Source organism: Archocentrus centrarchus, chromosome 13 (genome assembly GCF_007364275.1).
Source record: "Archocentrus centrarchus isolate MPI-CPG fArcCen1 chromosome 13, fArcCen1, whole genome shotgun sequence".
Classification (NCBI taxonomy): domain Eukaryota; kingdom Metazoa; phylum Chordata; class Actinopteri; order Cichliformes; family Cichlidae; genus Archocentrus; species Archocentrus centrarchus.
In genome coordinates, this window is record NC_044358.1 from 741259 (window position 1) to 765515 (window position 24257).

Consider the following 24257-nt stretch of genomic DNA (forward strand, 5'->3'; position numbering starts at 1 on the left):
GTGAATAAATTACGAAAACCAGAGTTGTTGTTGTCTAATTTCCGAGTGGAAGCAGAGCTCCGTAACCAAGAAACAGGACTTTTAGCTCCGGTAATTGCGGACCATGAAAGATTCCCATGTCAAATTGAAAAGGAATTGAGGGGGTTGTAACACTGACCGAATGTGAGTTCTTACCTTTGTGACAGCTAAGCCTAAAAAAGGTTGAAGCATCCTGAAGGCTGCAATCATGGCTGTGCCGTTATGTTGTGTGGTATTCCGTGAGTCACACCAATAATTATGATTATGATAGACGGGTCTGGTTTAGCAGGGTTGTTAAAGTGGCATTGTGTTTTGTGATGGCAGCTCAAACAGTGAGCAACTGGTATCACTGCGCTGCAACACCTTATAGCTGCAACTCAAACGCAACCAAGAGTGAAAACTTGGTGAGTTGTGTTAAGAAAACATGATTAAAGCTGAGACTGAGATTAAAGCAGAACTGGGCTTGGGTGGGGTGGGTGGAAATGGTTTAGCCTGTGGGTATTTTGCATTGTTAGGGTTCACTTGGTGTTTGTTATGTGTGTACATGTGTAATGATTAAATGTGTTTCTGTAACATGTTTTATCATCCGAGCTATGCACATGTTCTCCCAGCAGACTCACAGTGGAGTTGAAAATGAGAGGAAAGAGAGGACAAGTCTGCAGCTGTCTGTCAGTGTGCTGCCCAGAGTTTGGGACTTTCTAGTCATTTCCTCTTTCATTTCAATAGTGCACTGAAGAATGAAGAAATGTAACTTTATTTGCAACATATACTGCTCGTGTGACGTGGGCATAGTGTTTGACCCAGTCTGAGTCTAAAGTTTTGGTTACACTGAAACTGCACGCTGTTTATGAGATGTTTACACCAGAAGTGTCAGTGGGAATTAAAAAAAATGTATATATTGAAATAAATAAATGAATTTACAGGACAGTTTGCGGCTCTCTCTCTGCTGATGTAAGTCAGTGGCGCTCACCCTTTATCTCTTTCTCTGATCTATATGACAGTTATCATTTGAATAAGCCAGTATGTTTTTACACTTGGTGCTTCTCATCCATAGTATTTATAGCCCTTATATTTCCTGAGTTCTTTGTGTTGTTAAAATAATAATAACTATTATCAGTGCCTCCATAGTGTAGTGGTAAACACATTCACTTAGCACATGGACGCTCCAGGGTTTGCTCCTGGGAGGAGTCACAAATCCCTTGGGGGGTGCATCAGTAAAGGCATCTGGTGTAAAAATCTGCCAAATTTAATGTGGAGCTACTTATGAATAGGAGAACAGCCTAAAGTAGCTCAATTATTAAAAATTATGTTCTTTTTTGCATAAGTGGTCCTTTTATATAGTTGGTTCATAGTCGCTCATTCTTCTGTTCGAAGTATAGATGATATAAAACATTTTAATGTCCTGTTGAGGTAGTTGTAGTAATAATAGAATATCAATAATATACAAATTTTTGCCTCAACCACAGTACGTACAGGCTCCCGCTCATGGCCGCAGAGCTCCTTGTGTCCATGAATGTAAGCCAGTGTAGGCATTTGTTCATCAGCACGGAGGGTGACCAGGTGTCCCCAGTCCATTTACCACTTACTACTTTATGTGGGACTGCACGGTATTAATATCCAGTGTCCCCCTATCCCATACATTGAGACACTGTCCCAAATTTTTATTGGCTCAAGTTCACAAACGTCAACAGTGTCACAAGAAACAGGGATATACAGATCAGAACACCCGCTGAAATAACTGGTATTGGTTTTTACTATTGCTGTAATAGAAAAGGAAATATGGAGGTGTCCAAAAATAGCTTAGACCATAAAAACAAACTTTAGCTTCTCTTTATGCTTACGTGTTGGCACAATTGCTTTCAAATGAAGTACACTATATCTGTGATCAGTGGAAAACCTGTAACTTCCATACTTTGCTTTTTTAAATTCGATATATCAAAATTTCTGACTACCACTGAACTTCGGTAACATGTCTCAGAGTGTCCTACACGAAAAAATAATATTTGCTCTATATTTATCTTGGTTGGACCTGGCAAGGTTGTCATAGTCAGGGGAAAGGTGGGGCTCATTACCCAAGGGCCCAAAGGTGGCAGGGGCCCCTGTAAGCCTGGAATGAAAAGTCTGCAATTGTTCACTTTGTCATGATGCCACTTTCACCCCTTACAAAGGATACACAATCCATCCCTCAGTGGACTTTACTTAAGAGCATAGCTAATTCATTTTATCAAGGTCACTGCTAATGCACATTGTGAGTGATGGTTTTCCCAAAGAAAGTGAAATTGGGGTATCCAAAAAGAAAAGAAGGAGAGAAAGCAAACTGAGGGAAGTCAGCTGTGAACAAATTTCTTTCAGAAGAAAGCTGAACAGAACACAGCTAACAGGTTATGGACGGTTTAGCTATCAGCAGCTGTTAAAGACAGTAAGCCGGTGTCAGATGTACTAATCAGTGTCACAACCAAACTTTACACCTTAAGCTCACCTGTGGTGGTATTTGAAAGATGTAGCGTAGGAAATCTTTGCCTCATGCGTTGGTGTATCATTGTTCCTAAAGTAGTAAATACCTTTTGAAAGAATGCTGCTCATGTGTCCATTAGAGTTCAGGACACTTGGAAAATAGCAGTTCATGTTCATACTAGGATATTTTTTTAAGTGTCACGTATCTGCATAGTGCGATGTGTTTGGTTGAGATGACAAGCAGTGACATTTTCCAGAGAGAGGTTTGTAGTTGCTCTTGTCCAGAGGGGCGGACTACAAAGCAAGATTAATGGCTTAGCGAGCCGTGTCGAGCTAAAGGAGTTTTCTCTATCACAAAAGTGTCTCTCTTTACCTGGCTAGGTCACCGTGGTAACACATGATGCTGAACAGATAACCTGCTCCTGATGTGGTTTGTTCAGTTTTGCCTCCCCACAGTGTAACACGTAAACTCCGATTAGATACATTTGACTTAATTTCCTGTGACAACACAGTGAGGATGACGTACATCTGCTAAATTCCCCTGTGCAGAGGCTATTTAATTCCCCTGTGCAGAGGAATTAAAAAAGCCAAAACGGACTACAGGAGGAGAATAGAGTCCCATCTGTCCAGCAATAACACACGGGAGGTGTGGCAGGGCATTCAGAACATCACAAACTTCAGAGGCTGTGATGTGACTGCAGGAGACCTGAGTGTGTCACTAGCAGAGGAACTTAACTGTTTCTTTGCTCGCTTTGAGATGCCTCAGGACCACCCATCTGCTCCAGTCCTGCCCCCCCCCACCAGGCTGCACCCCACTCACTGTCCAGGAGCATGAGGTACGGCGCGTGCTCCTGGCAGTGAACCCCAGGAAGGCTACCGGACCAGACGGAGTACCTGGCAAGGTGATCAGAGCGTGTGCCCACCAGCTCACCCTGATTCTCACCAGGATTTTCAACCTCTCCCTGGCCCAAGCAGTCATCCCCCCCTGCCTAAAAACAGCCACAATCATCCCTGTCCCCAAAAGGTCATCTGTCACCAGCCTAAATGATTACCGCCCTGTGGCCCTCACACCGGTAATCATGAAGTGCTTTGAGAGGCTGGTTCTCCAGCACATCAAAGACCACCTGCCCCCCACTTTCGACACCCATCAGTTTGCATATCGTGCAAACAGATCCACAGAGGACGCCATCGCTGTAGCTCTCCACTCTGTGTTGAGCCACTTGGAGCAGCAGCAGAGCTACGCTCGCATGCTCTTTGTGGATTACAGCTCAGCGTTCAACACAATCATCCCGGACATTCTCACCACCAAACTGCACACCCTGGGCCTCCCCCCTCTCACATGTTCCTGGATCAAGGACTTCTTAACCAACCGGCCCCAGACTGTGAGACTTGGCCCCCATCTCTCCTCCACCCGCACACTGAGCACTGGCTCCCCTCAGGGCTGTGTGCTGAGCCCCCTCCTGTACTGCCTCTACACCCATGACTGCAGTCCGGCCCACAATAACAACCTCATCGTCAAATTTGCTGACGACACCACAGTGGTCGGACTCATCTCGAAGGGAGATGAGGCAGCTTACAGAGAGGAGGTCCTGAAGTTGACAGCCTGGTGTTCAGAGAACAACCTGGTACTGAACACCATGAAAACCAAAGAGATCATCATCGACTTCAGGAAGCACAGGACTGACCCAGCTCCCCTCTACATTAACGGCGAGCGTGTGGAGAGGGTCCACACCTTCAGGTTTCTCGGTGTCCTCATCTCTGCTGATCTCTCTTGGTCAGATAACATCACAGCTGTTATCAAGAAGGCTCAGCAGCGACTTCACTTCCTGAGGGTCCTCAGGAAGAACAACTTGGACTCAAACCTGCTGCTGACCTTCTACCGCTCATCCATTGAGAGCCTGCTGACGTACTGTATCACAGTATGGTACGGCAGCTGCACTGAGGCAGACAGGGTCAGGCTTCAGAGGGTAGTCAAGACAGCACAAAGAATCGTTGGCTGCCCTCTCCCCTCCCTGATGGACATCTACACCTCCCGCTGCATCAGCAGAGCCAGGAACATCATCAAGGACAGCTCACACCCTGGCTTTGACCTGTTTGACCTGCTGCCCTCTGGCAGGCGCTACAGGTGCATCAAAGCCAGAACAAACAGACTCAAGAACACTTTCTTCGCCAGAGCAATCACCACCCTGAACTCACACACTCACCCACTGTAACTGTGCAATATTATATTATTCATACTGAACAATATCTGACATTCCTATATTGTGTAATATCCAGTATTCATTCACTAGTGCAATATTCATTCACCAAGTGCAATATTCATCATCTTCATTATTATATGTATACACATATTTACTTTTCTTACAATGTACAGATGCACCAATGTATGTATATATTTTTATACATGCTATTTTTTTGTATATTTCACACATTGTTTATTTCTGTATATCTCTTGATTATATTGATCATACTAGATTATAATATTTTTATAATATTTTTATTTTAGAGAGTTTGATTTTCTGTTACATGGCACTGAACAGGAGTGGCCCTCCAATCTCATTGTACATCCTGTATAATGACAATAAAGGCATTCTATTCTATTCTATTCTATTCTATCACCACCAAGGCTGTGTTTTTCTTAGATGTGGGTGTGCCCACTCAAAGGAACTGTACAGACTGAATGCAGATTTTTTCCACTACAAAACCTGATAAGACCTGCTTTCCATGTAGAAGCCAGCTGATCTCTTAAACAGTTGCTGCTTGAGCCCTGGGATTATGTTTTTGACTTCATTAATTTGTTACCAATTTGTATGTAATAATTTAAAAGTGGAAATCAGATACATTCAAAATTAGATACTCTGACAACATGCTGCCCATCATAATCACAGTCACACAATGGTCACAGTGGTGGTGACACTGGGATCTGCTGGAGAGATTATATTTCTTGGCTGGCTGTGAACACCTCAGTGTCCTCAGGGAAGCCTGCACTTCTCAGCTTAGACCCAGACCTTGATAAGCAGCAGAAAATGGATGAATGCATGGATGGATTGCTATGTAGAATAAAAGCTGAGGGAACTAGTTGCATCTCAACATGCTGCGGTCAAAGAACTTTGAGTTCATTTCCTTCAAGGGCTTGTTCTGTGCAAGCGATTTAAAAATAACAGATTTAAGACAGCAGCAAAACAATCCATCACAGCACATACCACATCCTGTTTGAAAGCACCATAAAGCAGAATTCAGGATACCCCATTTACATCCTTTTGGACAAATACCAATATAATACATTGGTATTTGGCCTCCAAACAACCAGCTGTCTATATCCTGAAAGGTTATAATGTTATGTGTAGGTAGAATGCTGACTGGTTGAAAAGTTGGCCTAAACAGAAAAGTGAGCATCAGCAGAGTTAAGGGAGAGGTGTGAACATTTAATAATACTAATAATTAAAAAAAAGGCAGCAGGAGAAACACTGACAGTCTCTGCAGTGGACAGTTTTCATTGTTTCTAACACTCTGCTTTACCTCTCTGCAGCTAAGGATTCAGGAGCAACAGCAGCACAAACCCAGTACCCACAGGGTAGTTCTTCACATACTTCTATCACTGCCCCCTGGTGTCAGTAAACAGCTACAGCATGTAAGTGACAGTCTGCAAAGCTCTGCATCGCGTTTAAATGTTTTTTAAAAAAATGCTGATCAGGGTGGCTGTAGCACAGGAGGCAGAGCAGGTCACCTACTGATCGGAAGGTCAGCGGTTTGATTCCTGGCTACTGCAGGATGCATGCCAATGTATCCTTGGGCAAGATACTTAACCCCAAGTTGCAAGTGTTGGAGTGTGAATGTTAGATAATAAAAGCAGCTTAGTTAATCATGGAAGTGCTTGTGTGAATAGGGTAAATGTAAACATGTTGTATAAGCACTTTGAGTCTACAGACAGAGTAGAAAAGTGCTATATAAGAACTAGTCCATTTACTTACCACAGAATTAGACTGTATTTGTGGTGGCAGCAAACCAGGGGGCATGTGAGCTTTCTTAAATGATAAAGTAAATACCATACACAATTTTCCCACATATAGAAAACTAGTCCCATCTTTTTGGTGAAAGATACCACCGTATCTTATTTAAGGCTGCATAAAGCAATGCACACCCTGTGGATTTACTGTTCACTGTATTCCTTTACCAAAAAAGGACTTTGTGTTTGTTTTAACCTAGTCTGCCTGATGGAGTCCAGTGGCTGCATCCATGTTACATTTTTGGATACATTTGAGAATTCCTTCTACTTTGAAGGTAAATGGAATTTTATTCTTTTTCAGTTGTTCCTGAATCTGTAAATTAGATAATGTCTTTAATATGATTTATTAGGCATTTATTTTAACACTCTTTCTATTGTATTTTTCAATTTTTTGCACATGTATCTTGTGAAATCTCATCTGCTGCCCTGCTTTATATTTGAAGTGGTTCAACCAGGTAAATGGGAGTTTGATTTAATCTCTGTTTGGAATGAGATATGAATGTAGCATTGTGAGGGCACGACGTTGCTGTGGTTATGATAGTGTTATTCTCTCAAAGATACAGGTATGGAGGAGGATGATTTCAAAAGAAATGACCATGATCATTGGTGCATCAAGAGCCACCAGGATGGCATTGGACACCTGATTTTAAGTAACACAGAAACTCAAGAAGAACCTGTGAGCCAGCACACATTTGGTAAGACAAACTTCTGCTTGTGTGTTTGTGCTAATTTATAAGGTGACTGACCTTTCACTTCAGTTAGGTTGAACAACTTCCTAATTTCTAGCTCTGTATTGTAATTGTTTTTGGAATTTTTTGGAATAAAACAACTTGCTGGAAATGAGTGCAGTTAGCATATAGAGCCTGTTAAAGTCACCAGCCTGTTGCAGGGCTAACAGAGACACAGACAGCCATTCACTCCTATGGGCAATTTAGAATCACCAATTAACTTAACCCCACGAAATGCATGTCTTTGGACTGTGGGAGGAAACCGCAGTACCCGGAGAAAACCCACACACACACATGGGGAGAACATGCAAATTCCACACAGAAAGAACCTAGCCAAGGTGGATTCAAACATACGATCTTCTTGCAGTGAGGCAGCAGTGCTAACCACTACGTCACTGCGTTGCACACATTAGTATTTGTAACCTAATTCAAAAAAACATAAAAGAAAATGTTTGCTTTCTCTTAAAAAGTTCCATGATTCATGGAACCAAATCAAACGGGGAAAACAAATGCCAGGTAAGTTCACCAGATAGCAGGACATCTGCTCTGTTCTCTGTTTCACTCCTCTGCATAATTTTGTTGTTACAAATGTTTTCATGGCATAAATAAGTAAATAAGATGCTGGTGGTCTCACAGACCCAAAAAAATTCAAATAGAAGTGCAAATGTATGTCCAAGTCTGCATGTGAAAACACTCTACTGAGTACCTCTACAGACACCATCAAGACACAATACCAGGTTCTTAAGTGGTTCTGTCCATTAAAAGCTGTACTGATAAATGTGTGGTGTGCTGCTGTTATGCCCATCTACATTTATCTGTTCTGTTTTACACTCAGAACAAAACAGCTACATGTAAATGGCTAGAACAGCAGTACACCACGGCATTTGTTCTTTTAGACAACAAATGATTTAATGACATGCTGCTTCCCTTACCTGTGCCATGCTTCCTCTTCAGATAACAAATTCAACATTGTGACTTATCAGAGCAATTCTCTAGACCCAAAGGAAAAAATGCCAGTCATGATATATGCCGTTAAAGATGAGCAGAAGATGGTTGTATGCTACACGAACACGACGATTCAAGCTGAAAAAATGGTAAGTACAAACAAGCCATTTAGAGTGTGTATTAAGGTTATGACCCATAACCATTTGTGTTGTATATTGTTTTCACTCCTCCCTGACCTGGGGATGTTGCTGCTAAATTTGTTCTGTTTTGATTTATGTAAGCTCTGGGTGTGTGCGTGTGTGTGTGTGTGTGTGTGTGTGTGAGAGAGCTAGATTGTGAATATCTTTAAAAAGCAGTCCATAGGGATGGGAAGCTGTTTACCCTTCAGTATTGTCGTCCCCCTGCTGGGCTGTGGCACTTGGGAGTCACAGTTGTGTTGCACTCTGGTTATCTCTAGAAACAGAAACACCATATTTCAGTTTATATTTGCACAAGAAATTACTTTACCTGTTTCCCATTTTTCTAGCAAAACATAAATGAGTGGTCACTGAAGGCTTCTTTAATCCATACTGTACTGTATGAGACAATAGCCAGCCTCACAGTGAGAAAACATCAGCAATAAAACACTCAAATCATTTTATTGCTGTGGTCCATTTAGATGGAAGAGTACTCAGGATACAGGCTGTGTTTTTGGAAGGTTTGTTACAAGGTTGTTAAATAAGTCATCAGACTGTGGCACAGCTGTAAAGCTGAAAGCTGAAGTGCTGACACACACTGTTTGGGTGAGTTTTACTACACCAGTTTTATTACATTTAGCACGTAATGCTAGAACAGATAATTATAACACAAACAAGATATGGATATAAATTATATTAGTATTTAATATAATGTGGCAAATGCTTCTTGACATGCATTATATTTTACAATCATTCAGGCAGGATTAATCAAACTGATATTAAGCAAGTGATTAACATGTGTTGACCTTGATTTAGTAGATGCTTCACAGGAAAACACCTACTGTGCACCAGGATCGTTCAGGAACATTTAACTCACTTTTCCTTGTTTCTGTCTGTAGACGCCACCCATGGACATCAGTGGGCTGAATCACAAGGCCTTGTTCTACCAGACAAAACTCCCTGGAACTAACAGGTTTAAGTTTGTGTCCTCTATGGACCATAAAAAAGTTCTTGGAGTTGCTCGTATAAAAAACAATATTTATAAACTGGTCCTGATTAATGATGGTGAAGACTGTGTTGATGAGTCCACTGTTTTTCAGACGACGTAAAGAGAATGAAAAAAGACATTCTTCTGGCTTGCTTCATTATAAATTGCTGTAGAAATACTCCTGTCTGTGTGTGTGTGTGTGTGTGTGTGTGTGTGTGTGTGTGTGTGTGTGTGTGTGTGTGTGTGTGTGTGTGTGTAACTATCCAGGAAGTGCACCAGACTGACAACACACAACTTTAACTGTATTTATCTTGTGTGAAGAGTGATTTCTTAAAACCATAATTCAGTGTCATTTGTAATTACAATTTACTTTAAAGCACGAGGAACCTCAACATGTTCCATGTTGTATAATTTTAAGACTAGAAAGAAAAAAATATCATTATCTTTGGATATTACTGAACAAAAGTCAGTTTGGTTTGGAATGTTTTTGCATGTATGTGCTGTCAGGAGACATTTAACTGGAAATGCAGCAGTTAGTATAAGCTGAGCAATGTTCACCACCTAACTAACTAACTAACTAACTAACTAGGGTCTTAAGTCTTTGGTTAAAGGGAGTTTTTTTTTAATTAGCATGATCTCATTTTAGCTTTAATTCATATTAAGTTGTTTTAATATTGAGTATTTTGAGGTTGCATGTGTGCATAATTTTTTTTATTTTTATTTTGCAAATCCCGCATTGAGCACAAAATTAGAATTGTAAGCTCATATGTATTCATATATTACATACATAATACAAGCTTTTGTAATATAGCTTTTGTACTCTATTGTGTGTCTTATGTCATCAACATTGAAGCATCTGAGTGGTGTACTACGAAGCGAGCTCAACAGAGCCAGGCTTTGTTTCAGTATCTGGCTTGACAAACCTTAAACTCCCCATTAGAGATAAAAGGTCAGAGGAAGATGTGACAGAAATCTATAAATCATGTTTTTTTTAAATGACAAAGCAACACTAGCCCTACAAATTAGTTGAGTAATATCACTCAAAGTCGTTAATTTGTGAGTTAATATATTTTAGGTACACATTGTGTTCATGTCTTGACGCTGTCTACAGCCTAATGAAGATGTGGAAATCACTTGTTTGTGGCCAAAACAAAGTGAGATTAATTTTACTGATTTCACATCAATATTCCAGCAAAAGTGATGCGAAAAGTGCGCAACTGTTTTCATGATTGGACCTAATGATGTGGCAGTGTGATGTACAGAGTTTACCTGTACAGCACGGCTTCAGTGAAGGTGTGACTCAGCAGCTTGTGTGTATAAAACACATTCTTTGAGCAGAGAATCTGTCAGAGCGTGCGGCCGTTCAGAGCATCATCCAAACTGTTCATTCAGCAGTGGTTGGTCGGTGATGCAGCCAGGTTAAAATCCATCTTCATGACACTGAACACTCCAGCTTTAAGCTCAACATAACCTGCTAACTGTTGAAGCTTGCTTCATAGTACAACCCAACTGGTCCTTGATGTAGAGTGTTGGCTGGAATAATACATTTACTTCACAGGTACTCTGACGACACACTGTTCAGATTGTTCTGCCTTTACTGGACTTGTCCTGCTGCAGTGAGCATTACAAAGAACTGCTGGTGCAGAAGCTGCAGGCAACACCTGTATATACCAAATAAATAAATACTCCATGATTTTTATGTAATATGAAAAGCTTTGCTCTGACTGCCGTATTGAGTCTTATTTTCATACTTAAAGGTTTTAAGACCAGTGCTGGAATTTTTCAAACTGTTTAAAATAAACTGATATTTTTGAAAATGCCTTTTATTTTAAATGTGCAGATTTCTTCCTTACAGAGCACAGACACTCACATACAAAGGACATGGTGATTTCAGAGGCAATAATGTCACTGTTACTTGTCCTGAAGGTTAAAATGCCTTCAAGACAGTAACAGGATAGGATTTTGTTGCTGATAATTTCACACCTTACTGGGGACACAATAACTGCTGCATGTCATTTGGACAGCTGGATACGCACACGTAGGTTTAGCATCACTGTTTGGGTTGAATTTCAGATCTAGCCAGCCTCACCTTTATTAATTCTTCAATAAAGCTGCAGAGCAGACTTCCTGTTGGATTTAAAAAACCATCATACAAGCAAAGGCAGTCTGCCCCTACAGCAGCTCCAATAAGTGAAGTATGGAAATGATTTTCAGACGGGTCTGTGTGTGCGCTCGGGCCTGTAGTGCTGCCCTGCTGCTTCTGATAGAGCAAAAAAGGATGACCACATTGAAACAAAACATGTAATCAGCCACACAAAGGACGCAAACATTAAAGAATAAACGAGAGCTCACACAGCAGTATTCTGTAAGACTTGATCAAAGTCATGGCTGTTGTTAAAAACACGTCCTTATAGCTTAAATTTAGCCCACAGTGAACAGAAACAGAAGCCACTCAGAAGAGAAAATGGATGCTAACAGTCCAATCACTGAAACAAAGCCTGAATCGATGAACACAAACACATATTGATCAATGATATATTTACAAAGAACACTTTAATTGGTTTTAAACAATCAGCCAGGAGCAGTGTTTTAGGTCTTCCTGAGCCTCCCAGTCCATAGTCATGTTCACTTGCTCCACAGCAGGGCGACAGCTTTGCATATGCCCACGTCGTTGTAGTTGAAGTAGCAAAGACCAGTAAAGGTGATTGTAGACAGGAGGAAGAGCCCCACATTGGCAAGCTTGATCTTTGTGTCCCCGTGAACGTAGTCTGTCACCACCTGCCCAAGACCCCTGCGAGAAAGCAAGCACAGGAGAAGATGAGCAATCAGTGAAGACAGAAGCAGACATAAATGAATGTCAAGGCCCCACTTTGCTTCAACTGGGATACACAGCACATGCTTCAAATGACCACAGTGCACGCCACATAACACCGGCACATTTTCATGTAAAATGAGCATTCGCCACCAGTTTTTCTGAGCTCTAATATCCTCAGTGCTACTCAACATTAATGCAGCTGAGCAAACACATCAACTACTGCACCATAAACAGATGCTGACATTTAAAACATCTGACTGATTAAACTCAGTGCTCTATATATTACCACAGCAAAGGGCCTTACTTGTCATTTCTATGACAGACGTCACTCAGTGGTGACGCACAGATATCAAATTCCTGCTGGGACTGAAATGCTGCTTCATCCAAAATTAACCATAATTTTAAAAATGAATCAATTTAAGATGATAAAATGTGTTTTGTAAGGCGCAAAATCTTCAGGTTTTATCCAATGACAGTCGCAGTAACATCTCACCTCCCATTTTCATCTTCATCTTGGTGAAGAAGCTATTGATCTATCAATCACAGCAGTTCATTTAAGTACAACCCCACCCAAAGCAAACAATGACAAACACTATGAAAAAGCATCACTTAAATTGTGCAAAACAATAGTTTTCAATTTAACTTCAATTTTTCACCTTCTTCCACCCTGATTCAAAGGGATTACTGAAGCTACCATTCATTTCTAACCATCTTTAATGCTGTGAAATCCCGTTAGGCACTAACTTGGCTTAAAAGAGGAAGCGTTCCAACTTCCTTATGTCCAACATCAGAGGATTTGCCTGAATTATTTTCTTCAGAGACAGACATAGCTGGATTCTGAGAGCCATTGCTTAGCAAGCTTTTATGACTGGAATTTAAGGCATCCGCCTGCCACGCCCTTCTGTCTGCACTTTAACGGAGCAGCACATCACTGCGATTATGAGCTAGAACCACCCCGTCAAGTCTGCAAACAGAGACAGAACTAACCAAGGCTGGTACCTGCTGGGTGTGAAAGGGTGACTGAGGTATGTTGTATAAAGCGCTTTAAGTGCTTGACTAGATAAAGTGCTGTATAAGAACCAGTCCATTTAAATGCACTTCTATAAGATCTGCATGAAAGGTCAATCCACACATCTAACAAGCAACTAGCCTGCTTGTAGCGACTCCAAAGGCCTCAGTGGCCTGAGAGGAAATACTGGGCCCTGTCTACGTGCATGACGCGCTGCCTCCAGTCCTGAGAAAGAACGCTGAGCCCACATGCGTTTTTTTGTTGTTTATTGATACACCGCCAAGCACAAATCTGGGTGACGCTCAGCAGCGTAACGGGCAAAACAAGCCAAACATGTGAGCGATGAGTGTGAGTGTGTGTGTGTGTGTGTGTGTGTGTGTGTGTGTGTGTGTGTGTGTGTGTGTGTGTGTGTGTGTGTGTGTGTGCGGGCGAGCATTCCTGCATGCTAGTGTGTGGTCAACAAAAATTGCGGCCACCCAGCTAACCTCTCTCCTCCATCAACAGAGCAAGGGAGTGTGACACCCTTTTTAACCGTGCCAACCCTGTTACCACTACACCCATGTGATCCATACACATCACCGTGACAACCAACGTGAACCCAAAACACAACTTAAGACAATATATATCTGGCTCCTACACTGCTTAATATAGAATTTTATAGTAACCAATGCAACTGATTGTGTACTGGATGGGTACTGTGACAAAAGGCAGTAATCAAGAAGTGAAAGTCTGCCGCTGAAAGCTATGAAATAGAGCAGCTGTGGTTCACTGTGTTAAATAAAACATGCATCAGAAATATTTTATCTGAGGGTTCTGAATATTAAACATTCATTTCATCTTAAGAACTATTGAATCCAGGGATCAGATGAGTGCTTGCTAGTCTTACCAGTGTCCGTGAAGGGTCAGGGCAGCAGCCAGAGAGTAGTCAATGACAGGACCAGGACTGAAATATGCTACAGGGCCCATGGCCAGCAGCAGGATGCTCAGCACTCGCTCTGCCGTCCAGTGCAGGGAAGCAGCTTTTGCACTGGAGCTCACTGTGAAGCAAGACAAACCACAGGTTATCAGGCCCCATTACCTCCACAGCAAAATCCCAAACAGTGTGAACCTTGTGTGAACAGGATGTATGGTCTGACTTGAACTTGATGCACTTAAGCACATTCATCTACAGTTCTGCACATTGCACCAGAAAAAGACTTGAGGCTCATGTCAAAACAGCTGTGAAAACAGCACCACTAAATTGCTGAGTCCATTTTGAATCCTTCTGCATCCCTTTGAGGTTGTTTGGTATATCACTGACACCCTTTTTGCCTGAAATGTGTATGAGATTTGGCTACTTCTTTGAGCCTGTTGTGTCTTCAATGTCTGTGCTCTTGAAGCCTATTTTTTTTAAAACTCCAATACTAGTTTATGTCTCTTTGGGATTTTTAATCTAATGTTGCATGTTGTTTTTTCTGAGAAGTCATTTTGAAACTTGGGATAATAGGTATATCTATTCAGCAATCCATCAACGCCATTAGCAGCCAGTTCACTTTGCACCGGTCTAACTGCCTGACAGTAAGAAAATCTGGTTCCCAGCAGCTCTGAGCTCCCTTTTTAACCGGTTATATTCTGTTTGTTTAAACCACACAAAAGAAGCTGAACTGTGACACGGTATGCTTTTATGGAGGGTTATGTTCTCAGATCAACTGAACTATTGAAACTGGAGAGGGTTACAAAGCCACTTCTAAGGCTTTGTAACTCGAGTGAACAGCCTACCAGAATTACTCCCAGAAACTGAGACAACTCATCCAAGAGGTCACAAAACAACATCTAAAGAACTGCAGGCCTCACTTGCCTCAGTTAAAGTCAGCATTCATAATTCAGCAGAGTACTCTCTAGTGGAAAGACTGTGCAATGTCAACACATGTAACTGCCTCTTCTTTACTTTTGTTATTCATTTATTGGTTCTTATAAGAGCTGCTTTTAGCAAATGGCTAATATTGGCCAATAATATTGGTCTGCTGATCTATTGGTTGGGCTTTAATTATATCTTTAATTACACGTGACTACTCAGCAGTGGGGTATTAATGATTATTTGGCACCTTATCGTTTGGATTTTCACTGCAATAATACTGTGTTTTTGTTGCCTTTATAAAATTATAGAACTAAAACAGCTAGATCTATCCATCCATTTTCTTCCCCTTATCAGAGGCCGGATTGTGGGGGCAGCAGCCTAAGCAGAGAAGCCTAGACCTCCCTTTCCCCCGCCACCTCCTCTTGCTCATTTGGGGGAGACCCCAAGGTGTTCCCAGGCCAACGAGAGATAATCTCTCCAGCGTGTCCTGAGTCTGCCCCGGGGATTTCCTCCCTCGCCCAGGAGGCATCCTAGTCAGATGCCCAAACCACCTCAACTGGCTCCTTTCAATGCGTAAGAGCAGCAGATCTATTTTGACCCCCTCCCGAATAGCTGCACTAATCAACCTATCTCTGAGGGAGTGGCCAGCCACCCTTTGGAGGAAGCTCATTTCTGCTGCTTGTATTCACAGTCTTGTTCTTTTGGTCACTACCCAAAGCTCATGACCATAGGTGAGGGTAGGGATGTAGACTGACCGGTAAATCGACAGCTTCACTTTCACACTCAGCTCCCTCGTCACCACGACAGACAGCATCCGCATCACTGCAGATGCAGTCCCCAACCATCTGTCAATCTCCTACTCCCTTCTCCCGTCACTCGTGAACAAGACCCGAGACATTTGAACACCCACATAAACAAGTCTGGCTTACTGCTGGCAACACAGACCAAGCTCTCGCTGTGGTTGTACAGGAACTGAATGGCCCACAGCAATGGGCCAGACACCCCATACTCCTGCAGCAACCCCCACAGGATACCCCGAAGGACGAGGTCGAATGCCTTCTCCAAGTCCACAAAACACATGTAGACTTGATGGACAAACTCCCACGCACACTCGAATATCCTTGAGAGGATGAAGAGCTGGTCCAGCCCCCCGTGATCAGGACAAAAACTGCATTGTTCCTCTTGGTTTGACTAACAGACCCTCTTTCCAGCACCCAGGAGTGTGATCCCCTGAAAGTTGGTGCACACCCTCTGGTCTCCCTTCTTAAAGATGGGGACCACCACCCCAGTCTGCCAATCCAGTAGCACTGCCTCGTGCAGAGCCGTTACAGAGGCGTGTCAACCAAGACAGCCTTACAACATCCAGAGCCTTTAGGAACTCTGTCTATCCACCTCAGTGACCTCACCCCCAGTGATGGGCGAGTCATCCCCCTCATCTCCCAACTCTGCTTCCACTACTGAAGGCGAGTCAGTGAGATTAAGGTGGACAGCTAAAAACAAACAAACAAAGAGCTAAATATGAGCCAATAATCTGAGCCAGTTTGTGCTTATTTTGAGAAAAATTTAACCCACAAACCTGAACAGTGCATCACAGGGTGTAACCACTGCCCAGTAACCCACATGGCAGACAATCAGGTCAAAATGTCACCAGCTGCATTCATGTGAAAAAAAAATGTGCTTCCTGTAAACTGAGGGGTAAACCATCAAGACCCAAAACAAGTACCAAAGTGACCCTGTTTCACTTCACACACCCTTATCGGTTGAGTGGCTGCTAATACTGTTGTATTTTATGTCCCTTAATACACAAAACTGGACTTTGACCATTATCGCATCAGGGTTTCTCCTACTGTTCAGAAACACATTAACATTGTATTGTGTACACTGCTGTAGTGTAGTTTGCAGTTCAAAAATGAGGCACAGACATCAGAAACAGATGCAGAGTTAGCTGTGAGTTGGCTGTGAACATTTCTAATGCAAAATACATACTGGTATACCGCTACTGGAAAAAAAAAAAATTAATCCACCAGGTCTTCAGGTCCTAAGATATCAGGAGTGTACCACTTGACCCGTGTTGGTGTTGAAATTGTGTGTGTGACACACATGGGAGTGTTTGCAACCCTGTCATATACTACTGATAACATCCATGGGACAGTCTTGGCTGCAACTGAGACCATTTCCAGCAAGAAGTTTGAACCATTAATTATCTAAAAGTCAGTCCAGTCAAAACAAAACACACTGCCTGTATAAAATATGCATTAGAAATGGAGAGTTTACTGCTTAAGTCACAGCTTAGATTTAAGTTGCTGATTGTTTGTCCACAGTATTTTTAATTAATCACATTCAAAGAGTGCTTATTTTTCTTATCATTTTCATCTTTCAGACTTTCCTTTAACACCAAAAATGTATGTATTAAAAACCCTGCACAAGCATTACAACAGCACAACAGCACATTACACAGATAAAGTTTGAGCACTACATGGTTTAATACAAACTGATTTCTTCAGTTAAAAGAGTTTGGTTCAGTCAAAAGTGGAACATGTAGGAACATGAATGTTTACTTGTTGATCAAAGTGTGTCAGTGCTAATGGTGGTTTCTGAGGCTGTTATGGGCAGGATTGAAATATTGTATGGGCGCACCTCTTGTCCTGTTTTAACACCTGCACACAGAGTACTACTTATGCTTCTCAACACTGACCATATAGAGCCTGTGATGAATGAATCCTCGCTGTCAGCAGGTACGGCTGCTCCTGGTGTTTGTGTGGTACTGCCAGCGGCCTGACCAGCAATGTGCTTTGATAGAACAGAGCTGAGGAGACAAAACAAAAAAATCTGTTATATAAATTGTCGCATATTATGAATGAATTCCCGATTGGGACGCCATCTTCCCTGTCCTGATAATCTTCTAGTTTAAAAAAAAAAAAAAAAAAAAAAAAGGCACTTTATGTATTTACACAATGCACAACTGAACTACAACTTTGACCACAAGTGGGCAGCACTTAATCAGTGGGAGTGTTGATGTTGACATGCTTTTCAAGTGTTTGCTGCCCCTCCCCCAGCAACACACACACACACACACACACATTATATATATTATATATATATATATATATATATCAGTGACGTGCAGTCAGGGGAGGCAGGTGAGGCACGGCCTCACCTGTCATCGTGGAAATATAAAATTAAAAAATAAATTAAATGGTTATATTCATTCAGTGATTTGTATTTTAAAGTTCTTTTCCATTTAACTACACCATTTTTAGATTAGTTTTTTCAAAATCGCTGAATTTTCGCATTTGCCGAGACGAACGGTGAGGCACCAGCCCGGCGAGCCGCACCACGGATTGCGCAATCCGTGGTGCGGCTCAGTATAGTCATTGCCAATGACTACTAACTGTGCTGGCATGCTATGCAGTGAGACCGGATTACTTTCCCTTTGCATGTGGCTATTAAAATGTTCTAACACTTTTACTATATGAACTAAATTTCCATATTTTAACTGGTGTATATAATGCACAGTTTTTTTTTGTTTTTTTCATTAACAACTGTATGTGTGTGTAATGCATTCTTGTGTTGAGCGATCATGAAACTGCTGCGAAGAGACACTAGGTGAGGCACGCAGTTCTCGTGCCTCATGGTAGGGGGCGCTGGTGATCCCAGGGACTCTACGACTCCTCGGCGGCAAGCTACCATAAACAGTTAGCAAGGCCAGTTAGTTTTTCCTGTTGCTTGGCCTTATGTTCAACATGGAAGATTACATAACTCAACTGAAAGAATTTTCTAAACTGGACTTTCAATCGAAGCAGAAGATAATAATTAAAGGAAGACCAACACCGGAGCTAAAAGGTTTGCTTCAGACTATGTTAATGTTAAACAAAACAACTGTTGCCAATCAAATGGTGAATAAGCTATATGTTTGTAAATCTGATGTGATGACGTCAGTGCCTCACCAGTCACGACCCTCACCGCACGTCACTGATATATATATATATATATATATATATATATATATATATATATATATATATATATATATATAGTCCCACCCCTAATATACACACACACACACACACACACACACACACACACACACACACACACACACACACACACACACACACACACACCCCCATTTCTTCATGATGCTTCGCCTTTTCTCAAGCCACCAAGAAAAAAAAAAACACCACTTTGCCTGGTTAAGTACAGATTACACTGACTTCACTGCATGAAAAACCTCTGTATTACAAAAAGAAAAAATTAAATACAGTACAGCATAATGCACAGATATTTTGGACATAACCTCATAGTGGTTCCTAGTTTATGTTCTGTCTGAATGTCTGCACAGCTACTTACAGTAAGTGCCTTTAATTCTTTGGAAGCCGGTACATGACCTGGCTATTTAGAAGGGCTTTAACTTTGGAAACAACGTCATCCTTTTTTGGATGTTTTCTTTGTTGCAGTGTTATAAAATGCTGTGCTTAAATACCAATCTGAAGTTCTTCCTACATTTACATATTTTCAATATTGAGCATTCTATCCTAATACAGCTTTGCACTGCTGTGAATATTTATAACATCACAAACACAAGCTAAAATACTTAGTGGTTAGTGGGATATTTACTCTTAGTGACTCTATGAGTCCCCTTCAAAACCCATCTGATTATCTGCACCATTTTCTCTTGTGTATAGCAGCGCTGTGAGGGACATCTCATCATTGTGAGCTGGGAAAAAAAGTTCCTTTTCTGTAATAAATAAAATGTATTTGTTTCCCTGGCACAAGGGGGTGGGGGTGACAACAATAACAACATGAACAGCCAGAAAAAATCTTGGTATTGGCTCAGAATTTCACAGCAGGAGCGTCTCTGTTACACGACCATCACAATCATGACCTGCTTCACAAACAGTACTGACACAAAGCTGATTTTCGTCTAAATAGAGATATAGAGTGTAACTGTACATATTACATATTGTATGTAATTATATATAGCAAAAAAACTACAAATAAAAATATTAACAGAGGAGTGGCCGTGAGCAGTCTTCCGCTAACATGAACTTTCAGGAATACTTCACACTGTCCTGGTAAGTAAGTCGAGTTTTAGTTCTGTCACTGAATACTAAGCTTACAGCTGAAGGTGCCTCATTTTGCACTTGACGTAGTAAATCTCCAACGTCTGAACATGCTGTGATTCATTTAGCGACAGCGTCGCGGTCCCACAGTGACGTCACCGTCGTGCAAATGTCCCTCAGCACGCTTCATGATTAAACCTTCACACAAACTGAGCTGCTAACATTAATTTCTGACAGTAACACGCGAACGGCGGCAAACAACGACACTAAACTCGCTTTAATGAAGCCGCGCACTTTGTAGTCTCTGACTAGAGTGATTTGCACGCATACAGCTGACACTCAACTTCACCTCCGTCCAAACGACCTGCGGTCAAACTGCAGCACTGACTGAAGAACACAGACTTAGAAAAGAAGGAAACAGCGAGAAGAAAGCAGCCGCACTTACGTTTAACTCCTCTGCGGCACACAGAACTCAATCTGACCAAAGCCGCCATGATGAACACTCACCCAAGGTCACTACAGTAACCCGGATGTAATCGTGGCACTGCAAAGATTTCGGATGTTCGAGAAGATCACTTATTAAAGATATTTATTCAAAAAACTTTATGCCAAAATACCGAGAAGCAACACAGACAGCCAAGAAGTATCACACATGCAGACTCTGAGAAACAAACACTAGCTGTGTCCAAATTTAGGGGCTGCATCCATCGAAAGTCCCGAACTACGTAGACGGGGTGACGGGGTCCTTCGAAGCCCACGAGACCATATTAAAAAAGAAAGAAAAAAAAAAGACCATAGACATATATCAATTAAAAAAAGAAAGAAAGACATACGTGTGTGCGTGTGTATATATATATATATATATATATATATATATATATGGTAGGGCTGCAACGATTTGTCGATGTAATCGATGACGTCGACTACCAAAATTTTTTGACGTGTAATTTTGACATCAACACATTAAACTGCAATACACTACAGGAAAATATGGGGGCAGTATTGCCTCCATTGTTTGCCAACATCAACAAATGAAAGAGTGCACTGGAAAGTAACAGTTGTGTTCTCAAAATCATGTGATTGTTTCAAGCTGTTTGTTTACTTAAGCCTTAACAGAGCAGAACAGAACAGAGCATTTATTTTTGGACTGTTTATTATATTTGATTTAATTTGTCCTTTACACATATTTTAAAGTTTTTTTTTATTCAGCAGCCTCCACCTGGTTGCATAAATAACATCAAAAGGCAGGCTGAGATAATTCTTCATATCTGCCAACTCAAGTGTTTGCATATTCAGGATGTGATCTGAGTGTTTTCCAGAACAGTGGCTTTGGTTTTGGACAGACTTTTTAAAGAAGCAGGATGTAATTTTCTCACTGGGAGTATGAGGAAAGACACACAGCAGCCACTTCATTGGGTAATGTGTGTTAACAAGCAGGCTTTTCAGTTGCTTGTTAACACACTTGTCCTCTATGTTGGCTCGCTCTTTTCTCTCTGCTTCTTCTTGCTCTCTCTCTCTCTCTCTCTCTCATAGGGTGCTGTGTGGGTGCATCTCAGTTTTGTTTCCCTTTGTGCAGAGTGCTCACCTGAAGCAGATTACTCATTACTCACCTGTTCCTCATGTATGCTGATCAAGATGGGCTATTTAAGGCTGAAGGAGCCTCTCAGTTGTCACTGGATTGTTGTGTCACAGTAAGGTTTGAACGGTGTTTCCAGTCACGGCTGGCTGCTGCTGCCTTGTGGATGAAGCACTCTTCTCTGTGCGGACCTGCCTGCCTTGGACCTTTTATAGCAGTTGGTGTCAGCTTGTGTGATTCTACAAACACATCAGCAGCCCTCATCCTGGTAACGGTTCTCATGCATTTCTTCACTGAACAAACCAAGGTCAGTTGTGGCTAAAAGCTGGTTCTGTGTCTGATCCACTGTTCAGTTTTTGTTCTTGGAAAATTTCACCATGGGCATGTTGAGAAATAATCTCAAAAGGAATACAAGGTTACAGTTGGGTGGTTATAGACTGGACGTGTGTCTGTTCCTGGTCACCTTTCCTTGCCTTCGGCAGAAACTAAAGCTCAGAGCTGTCAATTTAATTCAGTTTTACTGCTATAACACCAAGTCACAACTTTGCTGCTCAAAGAATGTGACTAAACTCACCAGTGTGCTTAAGAATGTGATGGTGGATGATGTGGATCTGCCAGGTGTCCAGAAGTTGAAGTACAAAACGTGTACCTGGTATGTTCACTTTTGTGTTCTGTAGTGCTGTGTGGATCTGGACAACCCAATGAAAAACTAAGGTTTAAAAGAGAGAGCCTATTAACATGGTGAACTGCAATGGCAGAAATGCTGCTTATGATACTGCACATGTTTTCATGTCCTGCTGTGGAGGTGGTCCACTTTACAAGCTGGCAGTGGCACACTGGCATAACCTCTGTAACTGAGTCCCACTGCAACCTTCACTTCATACTGATCATTTCAATAAAGCTAATCCCCTTCACATGGAGAGCCCTTTTCTAAGCTAATGTTACAAAGCATTTCACACAAATGAACAACTTCATAACAAGCAGCTTTTAAAAATCAGTGTAACATTCAGAGGTCACCTGTGGATTTAACATAAATGCTTAAAATGTGATTATTTTATTGCTTTATCTCCTTGAATAGGGACGCTCCAAAGTATACTACACAAAAGCAGGTAATAAAGCACTGGATCACTTTTCTGTAATACTGAGTGAGTTTGACCAGCTTTTGTGACCACCACACTTGCAATATGTCAGAACTTGAAATATGAAAAATGGTGCAGCAAAGGTGGACAGAATGTCTGGTGCTGGGAACCCACCCGTGTGGCCAGCTGTAGTGACACACAAACAGGTGGTCACACTTTCTGCTAAAGCAGTTGCTGATACAAGGTTTAATGCAAAGCGGGATGTTTTCAGAGGTACAAAAATCTGTTGATGGGTTGATTTGTGTGATTAAGGTATATGTATGACTTAATTTTATTACTGCATGAGGGAAAAGGAAAAATATGAAACCTGGTTTGAAGCAAAAATGATCAATGATAACTTTATTGAAAATATGAAAGTGGGTCAAATCCAAAAAAACATGTCTGAAAATGAAGGTACTGATAATGTGAATGTTGGTCAAGGTGGTGTTTGATATTGATCCTAATGATATTTCCAGTGTGGGTAAACATTCCAACAAAAGTGTCACCAGTAATGTGTCAAGTACTGTTTCCTCTGCACAAATTAAAGCAGTAGCTGAATAAGTTGCACTTGTTGCTTGAATGGCAGCTTTAAAGGAATGCTATACATTGGAGGAACAGCTTGTGTAGAAACTGAGCTAGAACTCTTATTTTGAAAGGGGGAAGAGGAAACTGACGTCAATCGATGCTCTTAATCCTGTGGCAAAAGAAGACTTTACATGCTACTGGCTTTTAACACAGCAAAAGGACATGCTACTACAAAACAAGCTCCAACCAGTGGATATGGATGGATGTCAATGTGGGTGCCTTCCAGGACGTGGTTGCGGAGGGTGGAAGGTGGGTTTACCCATCTCTACCACTGATTGTTGCTGCCTTCCCTGGGATGGGGGTACCTGTGAGTCCCTGGGTGTGTGGCCGGAAGTCTTGGCATGGCTGTTGGCCTGCTCTCTTGGTGGTTGTTGCCTGGGGGTGGTTCGGGCCTCTTTGGCGTGTGTTGGGCGGGGGCTGCTGGTTGTCAGGCAGTTCTTGGGTGCCTGGGGCTCCAGGGCTGTGCTCTTGGCTTGTGTGTGTGGGGGGGGTGGGCTCCTCATTGTCTCTGGGGCTCCTACCCTTTGGCCGTGGGAGCTTCCTTTTGTGGGATGTGCGCGCAGTTATTTGGGATGTGTGGCCGCAGGTCTTCTGAGCTCCTGGTGGGCTGTGGATGGTCTCGGTTTGCCTCTAGATTCCAGGGGGCATTGTTGCAGCTTCTCGCCCTCATTGAGTATGTTTCACGACAGAAACACGCACCCACATACATTGCAACATAACTGTGTGTGTGTGTGTGTAATTTTAGTAGTGCATGTCTGTTCGTGTGTTTAGCTCTGTCCCCTTATTTCTCCTCTTCTCTCTATAAGAAGAGTAGCCTATAGAGAACCTATAGAGCTCTTCTTGTAAAACCAAATATGTTTGGTACAAAAATGCATTCGGATCATGATTCCGTTTGTGAAAACTGCCAGACATGACACACTTATTTTAAAAAAGAGAGTT

General features: G+C 41.8%; 3 protein-coding genes across 5 annotated transcripts in view; 1 reads left to right on the forward strand and 2 right to left on the reverse strand.

Moving 5' to 3' along the window:
- The window catches only part of bco2b (beta-carotene oxygenase 2b), a 22764-nt gene extending 22439 nt beyond the window's left edge, over window positions 1-325 (reverse strand). The window contains exon 1 of the mRNA XM_030743734.1: window positions 175-325. The gene's annotated coding sequence lies outside the window, so the exon portion shown is untranslated. The remainder of the gene's footprint in view (window positions 1-174) is intronic.
- The window catches only part of LOC115790074 (interleukin-18-like), an 11804-nt gene extending 672 nt beyond the window's left edge, over window positions 1-11132 (forward strand). For 2 of the 3 annotated variants that reach the window (XM_030743738.1, XM_030743737.1), the window contains exons 2-7: window positions 6002-6103; window positions 6679-6753; window positions 6922-6933; window positions 7036-7173; window positions 8161-8300; window positions 9227-11132. In XM_030743738.1, coding sequence (XP_030599598.1) covers window positions 6687-6753; window positions 6922-6933; window positions 7036-7173; window positions 8161-8300; window positions 9227-9436 — 567 coding nt within the window. In that variant the 5' untranslated portion in view covers window positions 6002-6103; window positions 6679-6686 and the 3' untranslated portion in view covers window positions 9437-11132. The remainder of the gene's footprint in view (window positions 1-6001; window positions 6104-6678; window positions 6754-6921; window positions 6934-7035; window positions 7174-8160; window positions 8301-9226) is intronic. The other variant, XM_030743739.1, reaches the window with a different exon arrangement.
- Window positions 11121-20637, reverse strand: sdhdb (succinate dehydrogenase complex, subunit D, integral membrane protein b). The gene is made up of 4 exons (XM_030743740.1): window positions 20485-20637; window positions 17672-17782; window positions 14026-14176; window positions 11121-12106 (listed from the first exon to the last, which is right to left on the reverse strand). Exons 1-4 carry the CDS (start codon window positions 20531-20533, stop codon window positions 11941-11943), a joined length of 477 nt encoding a protein of 158 aa, XP_030599600.1. The 5' UTR covers window positions 20534-20637; the 3' UTR covers window positions 11121-11940.
- Between the last annotated feature and the right edge of the window lie 3620 nt (window positions 20638-24257).